At 42.1% G+C, this 17,681-nt stretch overlaps 1 protein-coding gene across 2 annotated transcripts in view; it reads left to right on the forward strand.

The window, feature by feature from the left end:
- Positions 1-15,333, forward strand: part of ano11 (anoctamin 11) — a 50,651-nt gene extending 35,318 nt beyond the window's left edge. For both annotated transcript variants that reach the window (XM_072586549.1, XM_072586548.1), the window contains exons 18-23: positions 3,234-3,370; positions 4,312-4,517; positions 6,325-6,467; positions 10,565-10,655; positions 11,117-11,251; positions 11,720-15,333. In XM_072586549.1, coding sequence (XP_072442650.1) covers positions 3,234-3,370; positions 4,312-4,517; positions 6,325-6,467; positions 10,565-10,655; positions 11,117-11,251; positions 11,720-11,740 — 733 coding nt within the window. In that variant the 3' untranslated portion in view covers positions 11,741-15,333. The remainder of the gene's footprint in view (positions 1-3,233; positions 3,371-4,311; positions 4,518-6,324; positions 6,468-10,564; positions 10,656-11,116; positions 11,252-11,719) is intronic.
- Positions 15,334-17,681: the final 2,348 nt, after the last annotated feature.

Below are 17,681 nucleotides of genomic sequence, written 5' to 3' on the forward strand. Positions count from 1 at the left end.
AATGTCGATGGAAAGATGAGGAAAGGCTTAAAATGCAGCTAAAACAAAACTGAAATTTAGAAGGACCAGGGGACTGAAGAATGTTTAATTTATCTTAAATACTCATGATTGACGTACATAATGACCAGTACTGTATTCCGTGTGGATATTTGCCTTCATCTTTGGGTAATCCTTGGGTGATGTGAAAAACGGAAATAATGGAACAATTGCATCTGCTCTGAGGGTTATACAACCAAGTGTACATGCACTGAGACTGTACAGTACTTCTAATATCAAGACAAGTCAGGACATGTTCTGAAGAATTTTTTAATCTTGAGGAAGAAATATTGTCCAGCCTACACATAGAGACTGCTGATAAACTACAATAACATATCTTAGCCTTGGATGCAGTAGGATGCCAGTATCTGGCTATGATTGTCTGAGGGTTGTTTGTAGGAGAAAGTGAGGTCTGCAGATGCTAAAGATCAGAGTCGAGAGAGTGTTGCTGGAAAAGTACAGCAGGTTAGGCAGCATCCAAGAAGCAGGAGAATCGACGTTTTGGGCCAGAGCACTTCATCAGGAATGAGGCTGGGAGCCTCGGGGGTGGAGAGATAAATGGGAGGGGTGTAGGATGAGGGGGAAGGTAGCTGAGAATGCAATAGGTGGATGGAGGTGATAGGTCAGAGAGGAGGGTGGAGCGGATAGGTGGGAAGGAAGATTGACAGGTGGGACAGGTCATGAGGACGGTGCTGAGCTGGAAGTTTGGAACTGGGGTAAGGTGGGGGGAGGGGAAATGAGCAAACTGGTGAAGTCCACGTTGATGCCCTGGGTTTGAAGGGTCCTGAGGCAGAAGATGAGGCGTACTTCCTCCAGGCGTGAGTGGGAGGGGGCATTACAATGTTCATCCACGGGGCGGTGGGGTTGATTGGTGTGGGTGTCCTGGAGATGTTCTATAAAGCGCTCTGCGAGAAGGCATCCAGTCACCTCAACGTAGAGGAGACCGCATCGGGAGCAATGGATACAATAAATGACATTGGTGGATGAGCAGGTGAAACTTTGGATGTGGAAGGCTCCTTTGGGGCTTTGGTTGGAGGTGAGGGAGGAGGTGTGGACACAGGTTTTGCAATTCCTGCGGTGGCAGGGGAAGGTGCCAGGATGGGAGGGTGGGTTGTTAGGGGCCTTGGACCTGACCAGGTAGTCACGGAGGGAACGGTCTTTGCAGAAATTGGATAGGGGTGGGGAGGGAAATATATCCCTGGTGGTGGGGTCCATTTGTAGGTAGCGGAAATGATGGAGGGTGATACGATTAATGAGGAGATTGGTGGGATGGAAGGTGAGGACCAGGGGCATTCTGTCGTTGTTGCGGTTGGAGGGGTAGGGTTCGAGGGCGGAGGTGCAGGATGTGGTTGAAATGCATTGGAGGGCATCTTCAGCCACATGGGAAGGGAAATTTCAGTCTTTAAAGAAGGAGGCCATCTGGTGTGTTCTGTGGTGGAACTGGTCCTCCTGGGAGCAGATATGGCGGAGGCGGAGGAATTGGGAATACAAGCATAGCTGGGTCTTGCATGGGCCCCAGCTATGCCTGTCTCTTTGTCAGTTATGTCGAACAGTCCATCTCTCGGAGTTACACTGGCACCACTCCCTACCTTCTTCCTCCGCTACATTGATGACTGCATCAGCGCCACTTCATGCTCCCACAAGGCAATCAAACGGTTCATCAATTTCACAAACACATTTCAGCCCGACCTCAAATTCACCTGGACTATCTCTAACACCTCCCTCCACTTCCTGGAACTCTCCATCTCCATCCACAATGACCAACTCAACACCGACTTTTTTTTACAAACTCCTCGATTCCCACAGCTACCTAGATTACACCTCCTCCCTCCTCCCTCCTTCCTCCTGCAAAAATGCCATCCCGTATTCCCAATTCCTCCACCTCCACCGCAGGAGAACTAGTTCCACCACAAAACACACTAGATGGCTCCTTCTTTAAAAAGCAAAATTTCCCTTCCCAAGTGGTTGAAGATGCCCTCCAATGCATCTGATCCACATCCCGCACCTCCATCCTCGAACCCCACCCCTCCAACCATAACAAGCATAGAACCCCCTGGTCCTCCCCTTCCACCCCACCAACCTTCATATAAATCGCATCATCTGCCGACATTTCTGCCACCTACAAATGGACCCCACCACCAGGGATATATTTCCAGCCCCACCCCTATCCGCTTTCTGCAAAGACTGTTCCCTCAGTGACTACCTGGTCAGGTCCATGCCCCCTAACAAGCAACCCTCCCCTCCTGGCACCGCAGGAATTGCAAGACTTGTGCCCACACCTCCCCCCTCACCTCCATCCAAGACCTCAAAAGGACCCTTCCACATTCATCAAAGTTTCACCTGCACCTCCACCAATGTCATTTATTGTATCTGTTGCTCTCGATGCGGTCTCCTGTACACTGGGGAGACTGGACGCCTTCTTGCAGAGCGTTTTAGAGAACATCTCCGGGACACCAGCACCAATCAACCCCACTGGCCCATGGCAAAACATCTCAACTCCCCCTCCCACTCTGCCGAGGACATGCAGGTCCTGGGCCGCCTCCATTGGCACTCCCTCACCACCCCATCACCATCTGATGCCTGGAGGAAGAACACCTCATCTTCCGCCTCGGGACCCTTCAACCCCAGCGCATCAATGTGAATTTCACCAGTTTCCTCATTTCCCCTCCCCTGATCTTACCCCAGTTCCAACCTTCCAGCTCACCTGTCCCACCTGTCAATTGTCCTTCCCACCCTCCTCTCCGACCTATCACCTTCACCCCACCTCCATCCACCTACTGCATTCTCAGCTACCTTATCCCCAGCCCCACCCCCCTCCCATTTATCTCTCCACCCCTGAGGCTCCCAGCCTCATTCCTGATGAAGGCCTCTGGCCTGAAACGTCGATTCTCCTGCTCCTTGGATGCTGCCTGACCTGCTGTGCTTTTCCAGCAACACACTCTTGACTTAGTGGCTTTTGTAGCCAATCCAAAGCAGTTGGTGATGGAGCATTGAGTAACCCACAATCATGCACTGAAAAGCTTTCATGCAGTTAAAAGCTGCAACACAGTTGATGAATTTTGTTTTATAGAGCAATTTATACCACAGTCCCCAGTCAGTCCCATTCCTTTGCGAGTTCATTTCCTTTAAGTGCTCACGCAATTTCTTTTTGAAATTATTTGGTTCTTTTTCTGCTTGCTGTTGGGTGCATTTATCAGGAAGCTAAAGGCTTGGAGGCAGAAACGAAAACTGGCCTTTGTCAGGGGTTCTCAGATCTGTCAAGAGCCCAAGCGATGGGAGGATGACAATGAACTCATTCCATCTGAAGGCCTCTTTGATGAGTATCTAGAAATGGGTGAGTGAATGGAGCATTTTTAACCTCTGAGCATGTGTATCGTAATGAAATTCATAAATACAGCAATAAATAGAAATAGAATTGCACAGGTTCATTCACCTTGTGTATTACAACCATGATTTTAATTTAGTGAGGAGTACCTTTAGAACAACATGGGATTGATAGCCAGAGGTGGGGCTGATAAATTGTGAAAGCTACAGCAATCTCTCTCAATAGTGATGTTCAGTTCCTCCTAGTATTAAAGATATTCAGTAATTAAAGTCACAATGATAACCAATAATAGTTAGTGGTTTCCAGTCATATCTGATGGTCACTAGTTTAGCTCAGTAATACCAAACGCATTCAATGACAGACTAATAATGATGACCATTAAAGCAAATGATATCCAATAATAGGGCTAATAAAATATTCTGTGTTAATTCATACAATAAACAATTTGCCAGAATCACATTCTGTATCATTTATACCACGTGTTGCAATTTGCTGCCTGTATATTCCAACAGCCCATGAAAAGATTCCAAGAGAATGAATATGTCCCTTTCAGAATGAATCTGAATGCTAGCAAATCAATTGATATCATAACCAGTGACAATACATGATGTTAAGCAGGCTTTTCCTGGTATTAGGTGGTATATAGTAATGCACAGGGCAGAGATGACATTATCATCTTGTGTGAGAATGATCATCTTGATCTGAAGTATATTATGTCACTGTGTATGATACACTGTAAACAGGCAATAATATCTTTGTCATAATGATAATGACAGATTGGCTGTATAAATGACATATAGTTAAATAAAAAGGTGGTGTTAAAATTTGTATTCACATCAGCATAGTGCACCATCTCCATGATATGCACAGTAGATCAGGGAGGTATAGCGGAGATTGCATTAACAAATAGGATTCTGAGGTTCCTGATACTGTCCCTCCTCTCTTGCCAGTCCTACAGTTTGGTTTCATCACCATCTTTGTGGCTGCCTTCCCACTGGCTCCTCTTTTTGCTTTGCTTAACAACTGGGTGGAGATTCGTCTCGATGCTCAGAAGTTTGTGTGTGAATACCGGAGGCCAGTGGCTGAGCGTGCTCAGGACATCGGAGTATGGTTCAATATCCTTGAAGCACTGGCTCAGCTCTCTGTCATTATTAATGTGAGTATAAAGAACTATATCAGTTAATATCAATATAGGGATTCCAATGTATATCATTGATTCCCTATCTGCATCCTTTCTCTGTCAATTTTCTTCTGTTCTCTTCTGAAGGAAGGATTGTTGCTGGCGTGCAGTTTACTGACCCCAATACCTCCAGCTGTTGGACATTTTTAAAATGAATTTGGAGTGTTTTAGCAAGGGTTTCACTAATCCTGTCCACCCACAGTGTACCCACATAAGATTACATTGTTACAGTGCATTTCATGATCTCTAGGCATCCCATAGGATTTTACAGCTACTAAATGTTTTTGCAATGTAGTTAATATTGTAATGTAAGGAGAGCAGTAGCCATTTTGCAAATAGCAAGCTCCCACAAATATTAATCAGACACTCAGTTTCAGTAATGTTGGTTATGGACTAAATATTGGCCAGGATGCAACAGTGCTGTGGAATCTTTCCCCGTCTATCAGACAGATCAAGCAGGATCTTAGTTTAACATCCAAAGGATTACAATTCTGCCAGTTCAGCGCTCTCTCAGTACTGCAGTGGAATACTGGATTAGTGGTGCTGGAAGAGCACAGCAGTTTAGGCAGCATCCAATGAGCAGCGAAATCGACGTTTTGGGCAAAAGCCCTTCATCAGGAATCGATGAAGGGCTTTTGCCCGAAACGTCGATTTCGCTGCTCGTTGGATGCTGCCTGAACTGCTGTGCTCTTCCAGCACCACTAATCCAGTATTTGGTTTTCAGCATCTGCAGTCATTGTTTTTACCACTGCAGTGGAATGTCAGCCTAGACTTTATGCTCCAGTTTCTGAAGGGGAACTTGAAATACAATCATCTGACTTGGAGTGCCACCAATGAATTGTAATCAGGAACAGGGACCAGAGTTAGTTTCTGCCTCCTTCATGATCTTGGATCATTCAGACCAATTGTAACAATTTTTCCATTGCCCTGGATGAGATCAGTTAATTCAGCACAGGTCAAGGATCACTGCCAAAACAAGTAAGCTGTGAGGAACATGATGAGTGAAACTGTAGACATTGTTGATACTTGGCAATCTTAACACAAGTTTGTAGCGTGATCTTAAGTTTATTTATAACAAATATATTTTACATTTTTCCTAATCTTGTTAGTATACCTCTTAGCACAATTGAGTTTGTTTAGTAAGTGTTATCCAACAACAGCATCATGGGTAATGTTGGGCACAGTGTTGTGAGATTTGCATTTAGGAATATAGTGATTGTAACAAGGCCAGCCAGGTGGACAGCATAGAATATGAGTTCCCTGAGTGGGGCTGTTAGCCTGGTTGAATCAGGGAGCCCTGGCTGACAGATAAGAATAGGAGTATCAGACATCCTGTTCACTCTGAGAGCTGGCTCTGAGGGAATTAGATCAGTGCAAATAAAGAATGACTTGGTAATAGGATACCAGCCTCTCTGGAGTAATATAAATTGTATTTTGTTTTGAAATTAGATATTGTTGCAATATTGTCCAGATGAGTACAAGACCAGCTTCAATAGCATGCTTTTTTTTTCAGTAATTTTAGTAATGTAGGAAATTGTTTAGTGGAATTTGTCAGTCTTGAGCTGTAATATTCACACTCTCTTGTTTATAAAAATATCTCTAAGATTGCCAACTTAAGAAGGAGCAATTCAGGTATTTGAAAAAAAAATCTATCTTTTACTGTTTCTGTACTCTGCATACCCAGCTTATGTTTGTAGTTGTATTTGAACCCGTCTTGTGTATGTGACATAATCCTCCTCTTCCATTGATTCCTGTCTAAGTTCCATTCTGCTTTCCTCTCCAGGCCTTCCTGATTGCATTCACATCTGAATTCTTGCCCCGCCTGCTCTATCAGTATGAACACAATGTTCACTTGGATGGATACATAAACTTTACATTAGCATATGCTCCCAATAGCTATGTGCAAAGTAATCATACCACATGCAGGTAAGACTAATGTAGGGTACCTAAGTGTTCCCCATCAGACCGATGGTGGGCTTCTTTCAAACTCCAATAATATGAGCTTTGACAGTTTTAAATGACCTATGTCTTTGGGACTAGGGATTGAATTACACTGAAGCCACACCAAGATGGTCAGAGTGAGACCTCTGCCCAATGCCCCAATCCTGCCAAGACACCAGACTATTTTCCTGGATGAGAGGTAAATCCTGTATTTCGTGGTACTGGGAGGAACAGGAGTGCTCCGAGGATGGAATCTGGGGATAGGAAGTGACGTGTTGGGGGATGTCATGGCTGGAGTGATGCAATCTGCACTTTGGAATCAAGCCAGGGAAGAGGGTGGCAAGTGGACACAGTTTCAGTAGTTTTGTGATATCAGACTTTTACGGCATACGTCATAGACTTTGGTGGATCATATCAAACAGCATATCCCTTTGGTTGTCTGTAAAAGGCAGGGTACTGGCTGTACTCAACCAGCCCTTACATCCAAATCTGTCATGGAGGCAGTTCTCAGGGGAAAGACTACAGTAAGAAACTGGTTTAATTGACTTTTGTCATTTGATTGGTCAATGGAATTCTGGTTTACTAAAGCAAAAACTCAAGTTGAAAAGAACATTAAAGGAGAATATTGAGATTACAAGTCAAATGTTATGATGATTCTTGGTATGCCTGTATTGGAGTACACTACTGTATGCAGTTACAGACTGCATAAACAGGAAGGAAATTGAAGGCACTAGAGAGCATAGCAAAGTTTCATTAGGATGTTTCCCAGGATGAAGTAATATAAAAGGATTAGAGTCAAAGAGATGTACAGCACGGAAACAGACCCTTTGGTCCAACCCGTCCATGCCGACCAGATATCCCAACCCAATCTAGTCCCACCTGCCAGCATCCGGCCCATATCCCTCCAAACCCTTCCTATTCATATACCCATCCAAATGCCTCTTAAATGTTGCAATTGTATCAGCCTTCACCACATCATCTGGCAGCTCATTCCATAGCCGTACTATCCTCTGCGTGAAAAAGCTCCCCCTTAGGTCTCTCTTCTATCTTTCCCCTCTCACCCTAAACTTATGCCCTCTAGTTCTGGACTCCCTGACCTCAGGGAAAAGACTTTGTCTATTTATCCTAGCCATGCCCCTCATAATTTTGTAAACCTCTATAAGGTCACCCCTCAGCCTCCGACGCTCCAGGGAAAACAGCCCCAGCCTGTTCAACCTCTCCCTATAGCTCAAATCCTCCAACCCTGGCAACATCCTTGTAAATCTTTTCTGAACCCTTTCAAGTTTCACAACATCTTTCCGATAGGAAGGAGACCAGAATTGCACGCGATATTCCAACAATGGCCTAACCAATGTCCTGTACAGCCGCAACATGACCTCCCAACTCCTGTACTCAATACTCTGACCAATAAAGGAAAGCATACCAAACGCCCTTTTCACTATCCTATCTACCTGTGACTTCACTTTCAAGGAGCTATGAACTTGCACTCCAAGGTCTCTTTGTTCAGCAACACTCCCTAGGACCTTACCATTAAGTGTATAAGTCCTGTTAAGATTTGCTTTCCCAAAATGCAGCACCTCGCATTTATCTAAATTAAACTCCATCTGCCACTTCTGAGCCCATTGGCCCATCTGGTCTTAGATCCTGTTGTAATCTTCGCTGTCCACTACACCTCCAATTTTGGTGTCATCTGCAAACTTACTAACTGTACCTCTTATGCTCGCATCCAAATCATTTATATAAATGACAAAACGAAGAGGGCCCAGCACCGATCCTTGTGGCACTCCACTGGTCACAGGCCTCCAGTCTGAAAAACACTCTCCACCACCACCCTTTATCTCCTACCCTTGAGCCAGTTCTGTATCCAAATGGCTAGTTCTCCCTGTATACCACGAGATCTAACCTTGATAATCAGTCTCCCATGGGGAGCCTTGTCGAACGCCTTACTGAAGTCCATATAGATCACACCTACTGCTCTGCGCTCATTAATCTTCTTTGTTACTTCTTCAAAAAACTCAATCAAGTTTGTGAGACATGATTTCCCACGCACAAAGCCATGTTGACTATCCCTAATCAGTCCTTGCCTTTCCAAATACATGTACATCCTGTCCCTCAGGATTCCCTCCGACAACTTGCCCACCACTGAGGTCAGGCTCACTGGTCTATCGTTCCCTGGCTTGTCCTTACCACCCTTCTTAAACAGTGGCACCACGTTTGCCAACCTCCAGTCTTCCGGCACCTCACCTGTGACTATCGATGATACAAATATCTCAGCAAGAGACCAAGCAATCACTTATCTGGCTTCCCACAGAGTTCTCAGATTCACCTGATCAGGTCCTGGGGATTTATCCTCCTTCAACCGTTTCAAGACATCCAGCACTTCCTCCTCTGTAATCTGGACATTTTGCAAGATGTCACCATCTATTTCCCTACAGTCTATATCTTCCATTTCCTTTTCCACAGTAAATACGGATACAAAATATTCATTTAGTATCCCCCCCATTTTCTGTGGCTCCACACAAAGGCCACGTTGCTGATCTTTGAGGGGCCATATTCTCTCCCTAGTTACCCTTTTGTCCTTAATATATTTGTAAAATCCCTTTGGATTCTCCTTAATTCTATTTGTCAAAGCTATCTCATGTCCCCGTTTTGCCCTCCTGATTTCCCTCTTAAGTATACTCCTACTTCCTTTGTGTTCTTCGAAGAATTCGCTTGATCTATCCTGTCTGTGCCTGACATATACTTCCTTCTTTTTCTTAACCAAACCCTCAATTTCTTTAGTCATCCAGCATTCCCTATAGCTACCAGCCTTCCCTTTCACCCTGACAGGAATATACTTTCTGTTACCATATTTCTGAAGGCTTCCCATTTTCCAACCGTCCCTTTACCTGTGAAATCTGCCTCCAATCAGCTTTTTCTTTCAAGCAAAGGAGATTAAATAAAGATCTTTGAAGGGGTGAGAGAGAGTAGATGCAAACAGGTGGTTTCAATGACTGAAGGTCTGGAACATTGGGACATGGACTTCAGATGCAGTGTTTTAGCAGGACAGAGCAGGAGAAACCTATTAACATTGTGCATTCCACTATCAGCTATGTGCTACTTAGACCACGTTAAGAATAAGTTAGCTGGGTGGTTGAAGGAATGGGAGCAGCGGAGTGATTGTGTGAACCACAATGATACAAGGGCAGGGAAAGCAGCTGATTGGTGAGTAAGATTGAGGAATATTTCTAGTCTTTAAAGTAAAATAAGGCCTTCAGTTTGTGTTTAGGTATCTAGTCTTTGTCTTCTCTCTCTTCTTAAAGGTGGCTTGTCAAGTATACGATTTGTAAAAGTGATTTGTAAAAGAAATAACTGATCATAATAAAAGTGCAAAAAGTGACTATCCTTACTGATAGATATAAGATTCTTAGAAGGACATGTGAGGTGCAGTGGTAGTGCCCCTATCTCTGACTTAGGACTGGTTCAAGAACTATCTGCTCCAGAAGTGGTTTTAACGTCACTGAACAGGTTGATTAAAAATACCTATATGATACTCAGGGGAGTTGAGACCTGAAGGCACAACCTGAGAATTAGGGGTACACATTAAAGACTCAGATGAGAAGAAATTTCTCATCTCCCAGAGGATAGTGCACCTGTACAGTTCTTTACTGGAGAGACTGGGTCAATAAGTATATTCAAGGCTGAGATATGAGACCTTTTTAATCAGTAAGGCAATGAATGATTGTGAAGAAAAGGTAGGAAAGTGGAGTTGAAGATTTTCAGAAACAAAAACAGCAGTTGCTGGAAAAGCTCAGCAGGTCTGGCAGCATCTGTGCAGAGAAATGAAAGGTAGTGTTTTGGGTCCGGTGACCCTTCCTCGGATTTTTGAAGATGATCAGATTGGTCATAATCTCATTAAATGGTGATGCACACTTGATAGGCCAAATAGACTCCTTTGTTCCTATGTCTTTTGGGCTCATGAAGGCAAAGAATTGAATGTGATTTAGAACAGTGGGATTAAGATGACTGACAATGTAGAGCATAAACACAAGGGACAGCTTGTTTCTGTCTTGCAGTGCCTCATGGTTTCTATCTCATGACAGGTACAAAGCATTCCGTGATCCAGATGGAAATCTCACGTTGTTCTACTGGAAGCTGCTGGCTGTTCGTCTTGGATTCATCATTGCCTTTGAGGTAAAGCAGTGGCAAGAATCTTTGTAAAGGAATCATTTATTTTTGATTAGTAATCTTAATCCTGTCCTATTGCCCAGTGGATATGTTGGGTCCTTTTATGCATGTCATAGTCAAGGTACAGGCATCTCATTAGAAATCAGTTGCTTCTCTGAAATGCAACAACTTTACATGGATCTGCGTGTTCCTAGCAAACTTGAAAAAAACTTATGATTGTCTAGTGTAAACAAAATCTCACATGAATGGATCATATTCTGGTAACCTCCATTAGCTACAGCCCTTCTCTGTGGGATACTCTTCTGATGCTCTTTGCTTGAAGTTTCTGCTTGAGTGTTCCTCCAGAGTATACTATTCTTCTGTTATCACCTCTCAGTTACTCTCTCCAAAGTCCCACTATACCCTATTGCTTCAAGTACAGATGGGTTTAGTTCATGCTACTGAGCTGCTATTCTTTGGTTCTGCAGCATGTGGTGTTTTTTATTCTCCGTATTATTGACTGGATGGTACCGGATATTCCAGAATCCCTCGAAGTGAAAATGAAACGGGAACGGTATCTGGCGAAGCAGGCATTAGCAGATAACCAGGATGTTTATCTGTCGGTGAGTCTATATTTGGCTTATCCTAGTTAGTGAGGATAGAGCTGTTTGACAGCTAGAGACAGCAAACTATTAAATAAAAGTGGTTGCCTCACATACATGACCATAATAACAGAGAATAAACAGTTGGATATGAATCCGAGTAAATCATAAAACATTTAGTTTGACCACTCATGTTGGGTTTTTAAATCCTGGGGATTTCAGAGGAACGGTGGATATGGGAGGGGGATGTGGAATTAAATAGTATGAGATACAATAAAGGAGAGGTGTAATGCATTTTATTTCTGATGTGGTGTGAAGGCAGGGAAGAGAGAGTATGCAAAAGGGTTTTTTACAATTGGAAGGACAATAAAGGGCGTTTGGAGAGGCGATGATCATATTAATTTGGATAAAAGAAAACAGGGATAACAAGCTGTGCTCACCTGCCAGGTTTATGATTGTTTGTAGCTCACTCTAATTTCACCTCTACAGGAAGTGGTATATCCACCCTGAAATACAGTCCACCAAGGTGTTCCCATGGCAATAGGTGATGCAGGGACGAAGTCGCAGGATGATAATATCGATTCACTTGGACAAATCAATGCTTTTGGTTTGGTGTCTGCTACAGATGCAGCATGTTATACCCTAACCAGTTGCCTGTGCATGGCTGTGCAGCATCTCCATTTTAGCAATGGATTAAAGCATCAGGATTGACCCTTTCTGCACCCCACCCCCGAACCCCCAAACACAGCTGAAGATTGAAAATACACCCTGTGTTGACTGATATTTCGCTTTTCCTGAAAACAGTGGCTGTCTCTCTTTACCGTCCTGGGCATATCCAGGTCCAGGCTGGTGTGCTGTTCCTTCATGTTCTCCTTGATGCGTGAGCAACATCACCAGTTGACTGAACTTTTACTGCGGCTGGATGGCATAAAATATGCAACCTTTTGCCACTGCGTCCTTAAACTTATGAGGCCTGTTTGAGACTTAGAACTAGAACTGCTATGGTCATGAATTCTGGAAAGGATGGAGCTCCTCAAGAATATATCAACCCTAATAATAAGGTGTTTAATCAGATTGTGTTAAGACGCAGTGTGGACGCAGGTCTACACTAAATCTACCAAAAGAGTCCAATTTGGAAATGTCCTGAATCTCCTGTTTAATCCAGAACAGACAGATGCAGACATTTAAAAGTTTAAACATGTTCTTGAACTGTACACAAATGCCTGTGAACATGTTGCCAATTGCTTGAATAGTGTAGGAACTTTTCTGTTCAAAGGTAAGCCTTATTTGAGCCTTGCAGGGCTGGCATCTACAAATCGAGCAAGAAAGCGACACAGCTCTGCCCCACTTGGAAACATGACAACAGAAAGGAGACCGAATCATTTGAATATATATCACTGCTACTTTGCTTTCTTATTGTGCATCAATCACAAAAGTAAAAGAGTTGCTCAATAAAGAATGTAGATCCAAACAATACTGTATGAAATGTGTGATCTGAACCTGGTCCTCATGTTTATTTTGGTAGAGATCTATATTTTCAGTAACAATATGTAATCTAAAAGGTACATTTGTAAATCTTGTCATCTGGCTCCCCCACACTTCTACCCTTCATCTATTATCAACTTTTTTGTCTCTTTCACTCTTTCTATTTTATCAAAGCTGTGACATCCAATGCTCGCCTGAACTTGCCTATTTTGTTCCAAAACAAAAACAAAAACAAAAAATACTGGAAAAGTGCAGCAGGTCTGGCAGCAGCTGTGGAGAGAAATCAGTTAATGTTTCGGGTCAAGTGACCCTTCCTCAGAACTGTTCTGCTGCTGGACCTGCTGAGATTTTCCAGCAATTTCTGTTTTTGTTTTTGATTTACAGTATCTGCAGTTCTTTAGGTTTTTATTTAGAATTCAACTCTCTGCCACATCTCTTTCATGTATTCCCCCCACCTTGAAGTTATTGCCTATTTTGTTTCTCCCTAATTCCTCTTCACGGTGTTGACATTGGGGCATACTGCATCATCTTAGTTGCCAACTGAAAATTAAATTTTTTTCACCATGCGTCCAGACATGTGTATTTATCTACATTTAAGATCAACAACTTGTATTTATAATAGCACCATTAGTGTAATAAAACATCCCAAACTGCAGAACAAGAATGTCCTAAAGCAAAATTTAACTTTGGGCCACATGAGACAATATTGGTACAGATGCTCCAAGAGATTTTGAAGAGTGTCTTAAGGGAGGAAAGAAATGAGGAGAGATGGAAAGATTTAGGAAGGGAATCCAGGCCCATCACAGCTGAAGGCATAGCCACAATTAAAATATCTTGTGGCTCGATGCCAAACTTTATTTGACAATTGATCATGTGAGGGCCTTGTAAGACGATGGTGTTACATAGATGCAAGTTGTCATTTCAGGGGTATACAGGCTTTTACTTATCAGTTCCTGAGGACATGCCAAAACATTTTATAACTAGTTACTTGATTTTGAAATGCAGTGATTATTGTAATATCGGCAAATGCAGCAGCCAATTCGCTCACATCAAGGACCCACAAAGAACAAGTAAAATGGAGGCAGTTGATCTGCTTTGCTGGTGCTGATTGAAGGAGGAACATTGATGTGGACACCTGGAGCTTTGGTTAGGGTTGTGAGATCTTTTACTCATATACAAACCACTGGCAGCTAGGAATTCCTTCATTGAACATCTCATCTAAATGGTAGAATCTTGGCCTAACTCAGTACAGAACTGGAGAATTAGGATAATCACGTACAAGTGCGATGTGAGTGTTACCAAATCAACCAAATGGTCACAGTTTCATTCCAGTGAGTGGGATGAAGAGACACTGCTGATAGAAGGACAGATTGATACAATACCTTCATGATTTAGGACGTGTTGTTGAACTTACTGGAATGATGGTTGTTCTGACAGAAAATTATATTCTGGTCGAGGTGAAATGGCTCCAATCCCTGATGTAAACTAAGGACTTATAAATACTTGCTCCAATCCAGTACGCTGGTAAATGTTGGTAATGCAGCCTGCTTTATATCGAAAGAAGCAACATATGTGCCCAGTGCTGTGAATGCCTCTGTTCTCTCCATAAGCTTCACCTGGACTACTTTGTTTCCAAACCGTCACTCTCCATTCCAGCCTTGACTTTACATCATCAGCCTCTACATCACATCACAAACCGCAACAATGACTTGAGGCTATTTTGCATGATTTATGCATCCTTTAAGGAAAAAAAAACAGAACTAATTATTAATACAGTTCCATTCAGACAGAAGCTAAAGACAAAACTTTTTCTTAAATCAAGTGAATCAATCATCCCCGGACTGTCCTGCGAAAGAGTCACAAAGCTGTTTAGGTGTGGTTCTGTTGCCTCTTTAATGTAGTTGTAATTGTTTGTGCCTTTTGTTCTGAAACTTGCATTCTAAACCGCTACAACTCACACTGTACAAAACATTTGCTAAACTGATTTGTACCTGCAGTATATTTGCATATTTAGATTGTGGATAGGGTCTGACTTGGATATATACCAATTTATTTTGATGGAATAAACTGATTCATTTCACACTTTATTTGAAACCTTGTTTAATGGAATTAAATTATTTAAGGTTTGTTGCTTACTTATTCCACACTTGTAGTTCCTCTGGATCTTTGAGAAGAATTACAGGTTCAGTCGTGTTTGGTACATTTTATTTCATAACTTTCTCTGCTTTTTTGGCATCATATATCTCCATTCCATTTTAGCTTTATTTTGCCCATTTTATTCGAGGTGTCTTTCATTTCTGATTTTTGAGTTTGTTTTCATAAATCATAGATCATTTGAATAAAAAAGCTAGCTTTGTATTCCCTGTCCTCTTTTTAAACTGTGACATGTAAGATAGGATACAAGCATTTACGAAGATACTTGCATCCTCTTTGAGGCTATTATATTCGCCATGAGGACTCAGTAAAATTCTTTGCATGAACTTATGTTTTCCATCAGCGATTCCATCTTTTACCTTTGTGAGATTTGCGTTCATCTTCAAAAACTGTGGGATAATTCCACAAAGGAGCTCATCGGGACCTTTTAATGTAAAATGGATTTATTAAATGATAAATGAATAAAAGAGATTTTGTTTTACAATCAGAAAGAAGGAGATACTTATTTTTCAACTGTGTATTTTTTCAATGGTGTTCGTGTTTGTCGTGTTTTGATCTGCAAAGCAATTTTTGGACGAAAACATTTTGTATGTGAAAACATACGCAAAGGGGGAGTGATTGTTTATATATGGGGCTTGTGGAAAGGCCTACGCATGGACAGCTCTGTAGAGAGTTTTTATATCCGGAGATTGAAAGCTGAATGTTGGGTTATTTGAGCAATCATTCTTTCATTAGTTCAACTAAGTGTTTGATTTCTTTTTAATATTTATAATTTTTTTCTGTGTTTTGCAAACTTAATATTAAATCTGTGTGTAAGGAAAGGTAGTTTATTTTTACATATAAGTTGCTATTGATAGCTTTTTAGGCTTATTGTTACTGAGGGCTTACAAGAGACACTGGGTGTGATGAATAAAGAGAGGTGGTTACACAGAAGGGTCAGTAAATGTGGAGAAGCACAGCATGTCAGACAACACCCGAGGAGCAGGGAAGCCAGTGTTTCGGGCCAAAGCCCCTCGCCAGGGCTATTGAGGGGTTTCAGCCCGAAACGTTGCCTTTCTTCCTTTTCAGATGCTGACCTACCTGCACTGCTTCTCCAGCTCCATGTTTACTGACTCTGCTTCAATCATCTGTAGTCCTTACTGTCTCCAAGAGACAGAAGGATCAGTTGGGTAGATGTTTGAGTGTCAAGAAAAATAGGAAGATAGCTTAGAAGGCTTCTGCGGCTATTCCTATCGCAAATAGATATTCCCTTTTGTGCACGTTGAAAGATAATCTCTCTGAGGAAAATAGAAGTTGTTGTCAGATCTTGGGCACTAAGAATGAATCTTATGTTAAACCGAGTTTGTCAGGATTTAATAGAATAATTGTAATAGGAGACTCTCCTGTAACAGGCGCAGACACGAGATTCTGCAGCAGTGAGTGTAAATCTAAGATAGTGTTTTGCTTTCTTGGTGCCAGGGTTAGGAGTGTCTCAAAACGTTTGAAGCATATTATTAAACGTGAGAGTGAGAAACCAAAAGTTGTACCCATTGGTAGGAATCTCATAGTTGGGGAAAGGGTTAATTAAAGTTTTGTGGAGTGAACATAAGTTAGATAGAAGGTTAAAAAACAGAACATCAAAAGTGTAGTCTCTGGTTTATGTCTGGTGCCAAGTTGTAATCAGGAATGGAATAAAAGAATAGTGGAGATAGGCCAATGGCTGAAGAGGTGGTGCAGTGTGTAGGGATTCAGTTTCTTGGTTCATTGGGATCCCTCCTGGGATAGAAAAGATCTGTTCAAAAAGGATGGGTTTAACCTGAACTGAAAAAGGATCAATATCTTGGCAGGGAGATTTGCTAGTTCTGTTTTGGGAACCTGTAAACTTTTATTGGGTGTCTTCCTAAGTAACGGTGAAAATAGAAAGAAAAGTGAGGATCATTCTGAAACAAGAGCAAGTTAATTAGAAAAGATAGACAAGAGTAAGTCAGAGAACAAACTCTGAAGAATTAAACTGCATTAATTTCAATGCAAGAGTCTTTCAGGTAAGTTGATGATCTCAGGGCGTGTATGGCAATGTAGGACTGTGATGTCATAGCTATTATAATAACTTGGCTGAGGGAATGACAGGACTGGGAGCTCAATGATCTGGGCTTTAGTTGCTAATAGAAAGAGAGGCAAGAGAGATGGGGGCAGTGGCATTTTTGATTAAGGAAAACATCATTCTGTAATTAGAGAAGATATTTCTGAGGAATCATTTAGCAAAAATGTGTAGATTGAAATTTGAAATAAGAAAGGGATGATCACTTTGGCATTGTCTTGATTTAATTTTTTAAATGAAGTAACTAAAAAGATTGATAAGGGCAGAGTAGTAGACATTGTTGACTTGGGCTTTAGTAAAGCCTTTGACAAGATTCTGCATGGTAGAATAATTAGTGAAGTTAGATCACACGGGATTCAGGTTGAGCTTGTTAACTGGATACAAAATTGTCTCTATGGTGAGAGACGGAGGGTGGTGGTGGAGAGTTGTTTTTCCAACTGAAGGCCAATGACCAGTGGTCAGTACTAGATCCATTTTTTTTTTGTTGTTTATATACATTGATTTAGATGAGAATATAGGAGGTACGGTTCAGCAGTTTGCAGATGACTCCAAAATTGGTGGTAACGGGGACAGTGAAGAAGGTAATCCAAGATTACAAAGAGATCTTGATCAATTGGGTCAATGGGCTGAGCAGTGGCAGATAGAGTTTAGTTTGGATAAACGTGAGGTATTGCGTTTTGTTAATACAAACAAGGATCGAACTCATACAATTAATGGTAGGGCCCTGGGTAATGT

Source organism: Chiloscyllium punctatum, chromosome 16 (genome assembly GCF_047496795.1).
Source record: "Chiloscyllium punctatum isolate Juve2018m chromosome 16, sChiPun1.3, whole genome shotgun sequence".
In the NCBI taxonomy this organism is placed as follows: Eukaryota; Metazoa; Chordata; class Chondrichthyes; order Orectolobiformes; family Hemiscylliidae; genus Chiloscyllium; species Chiloscyllium punctatum.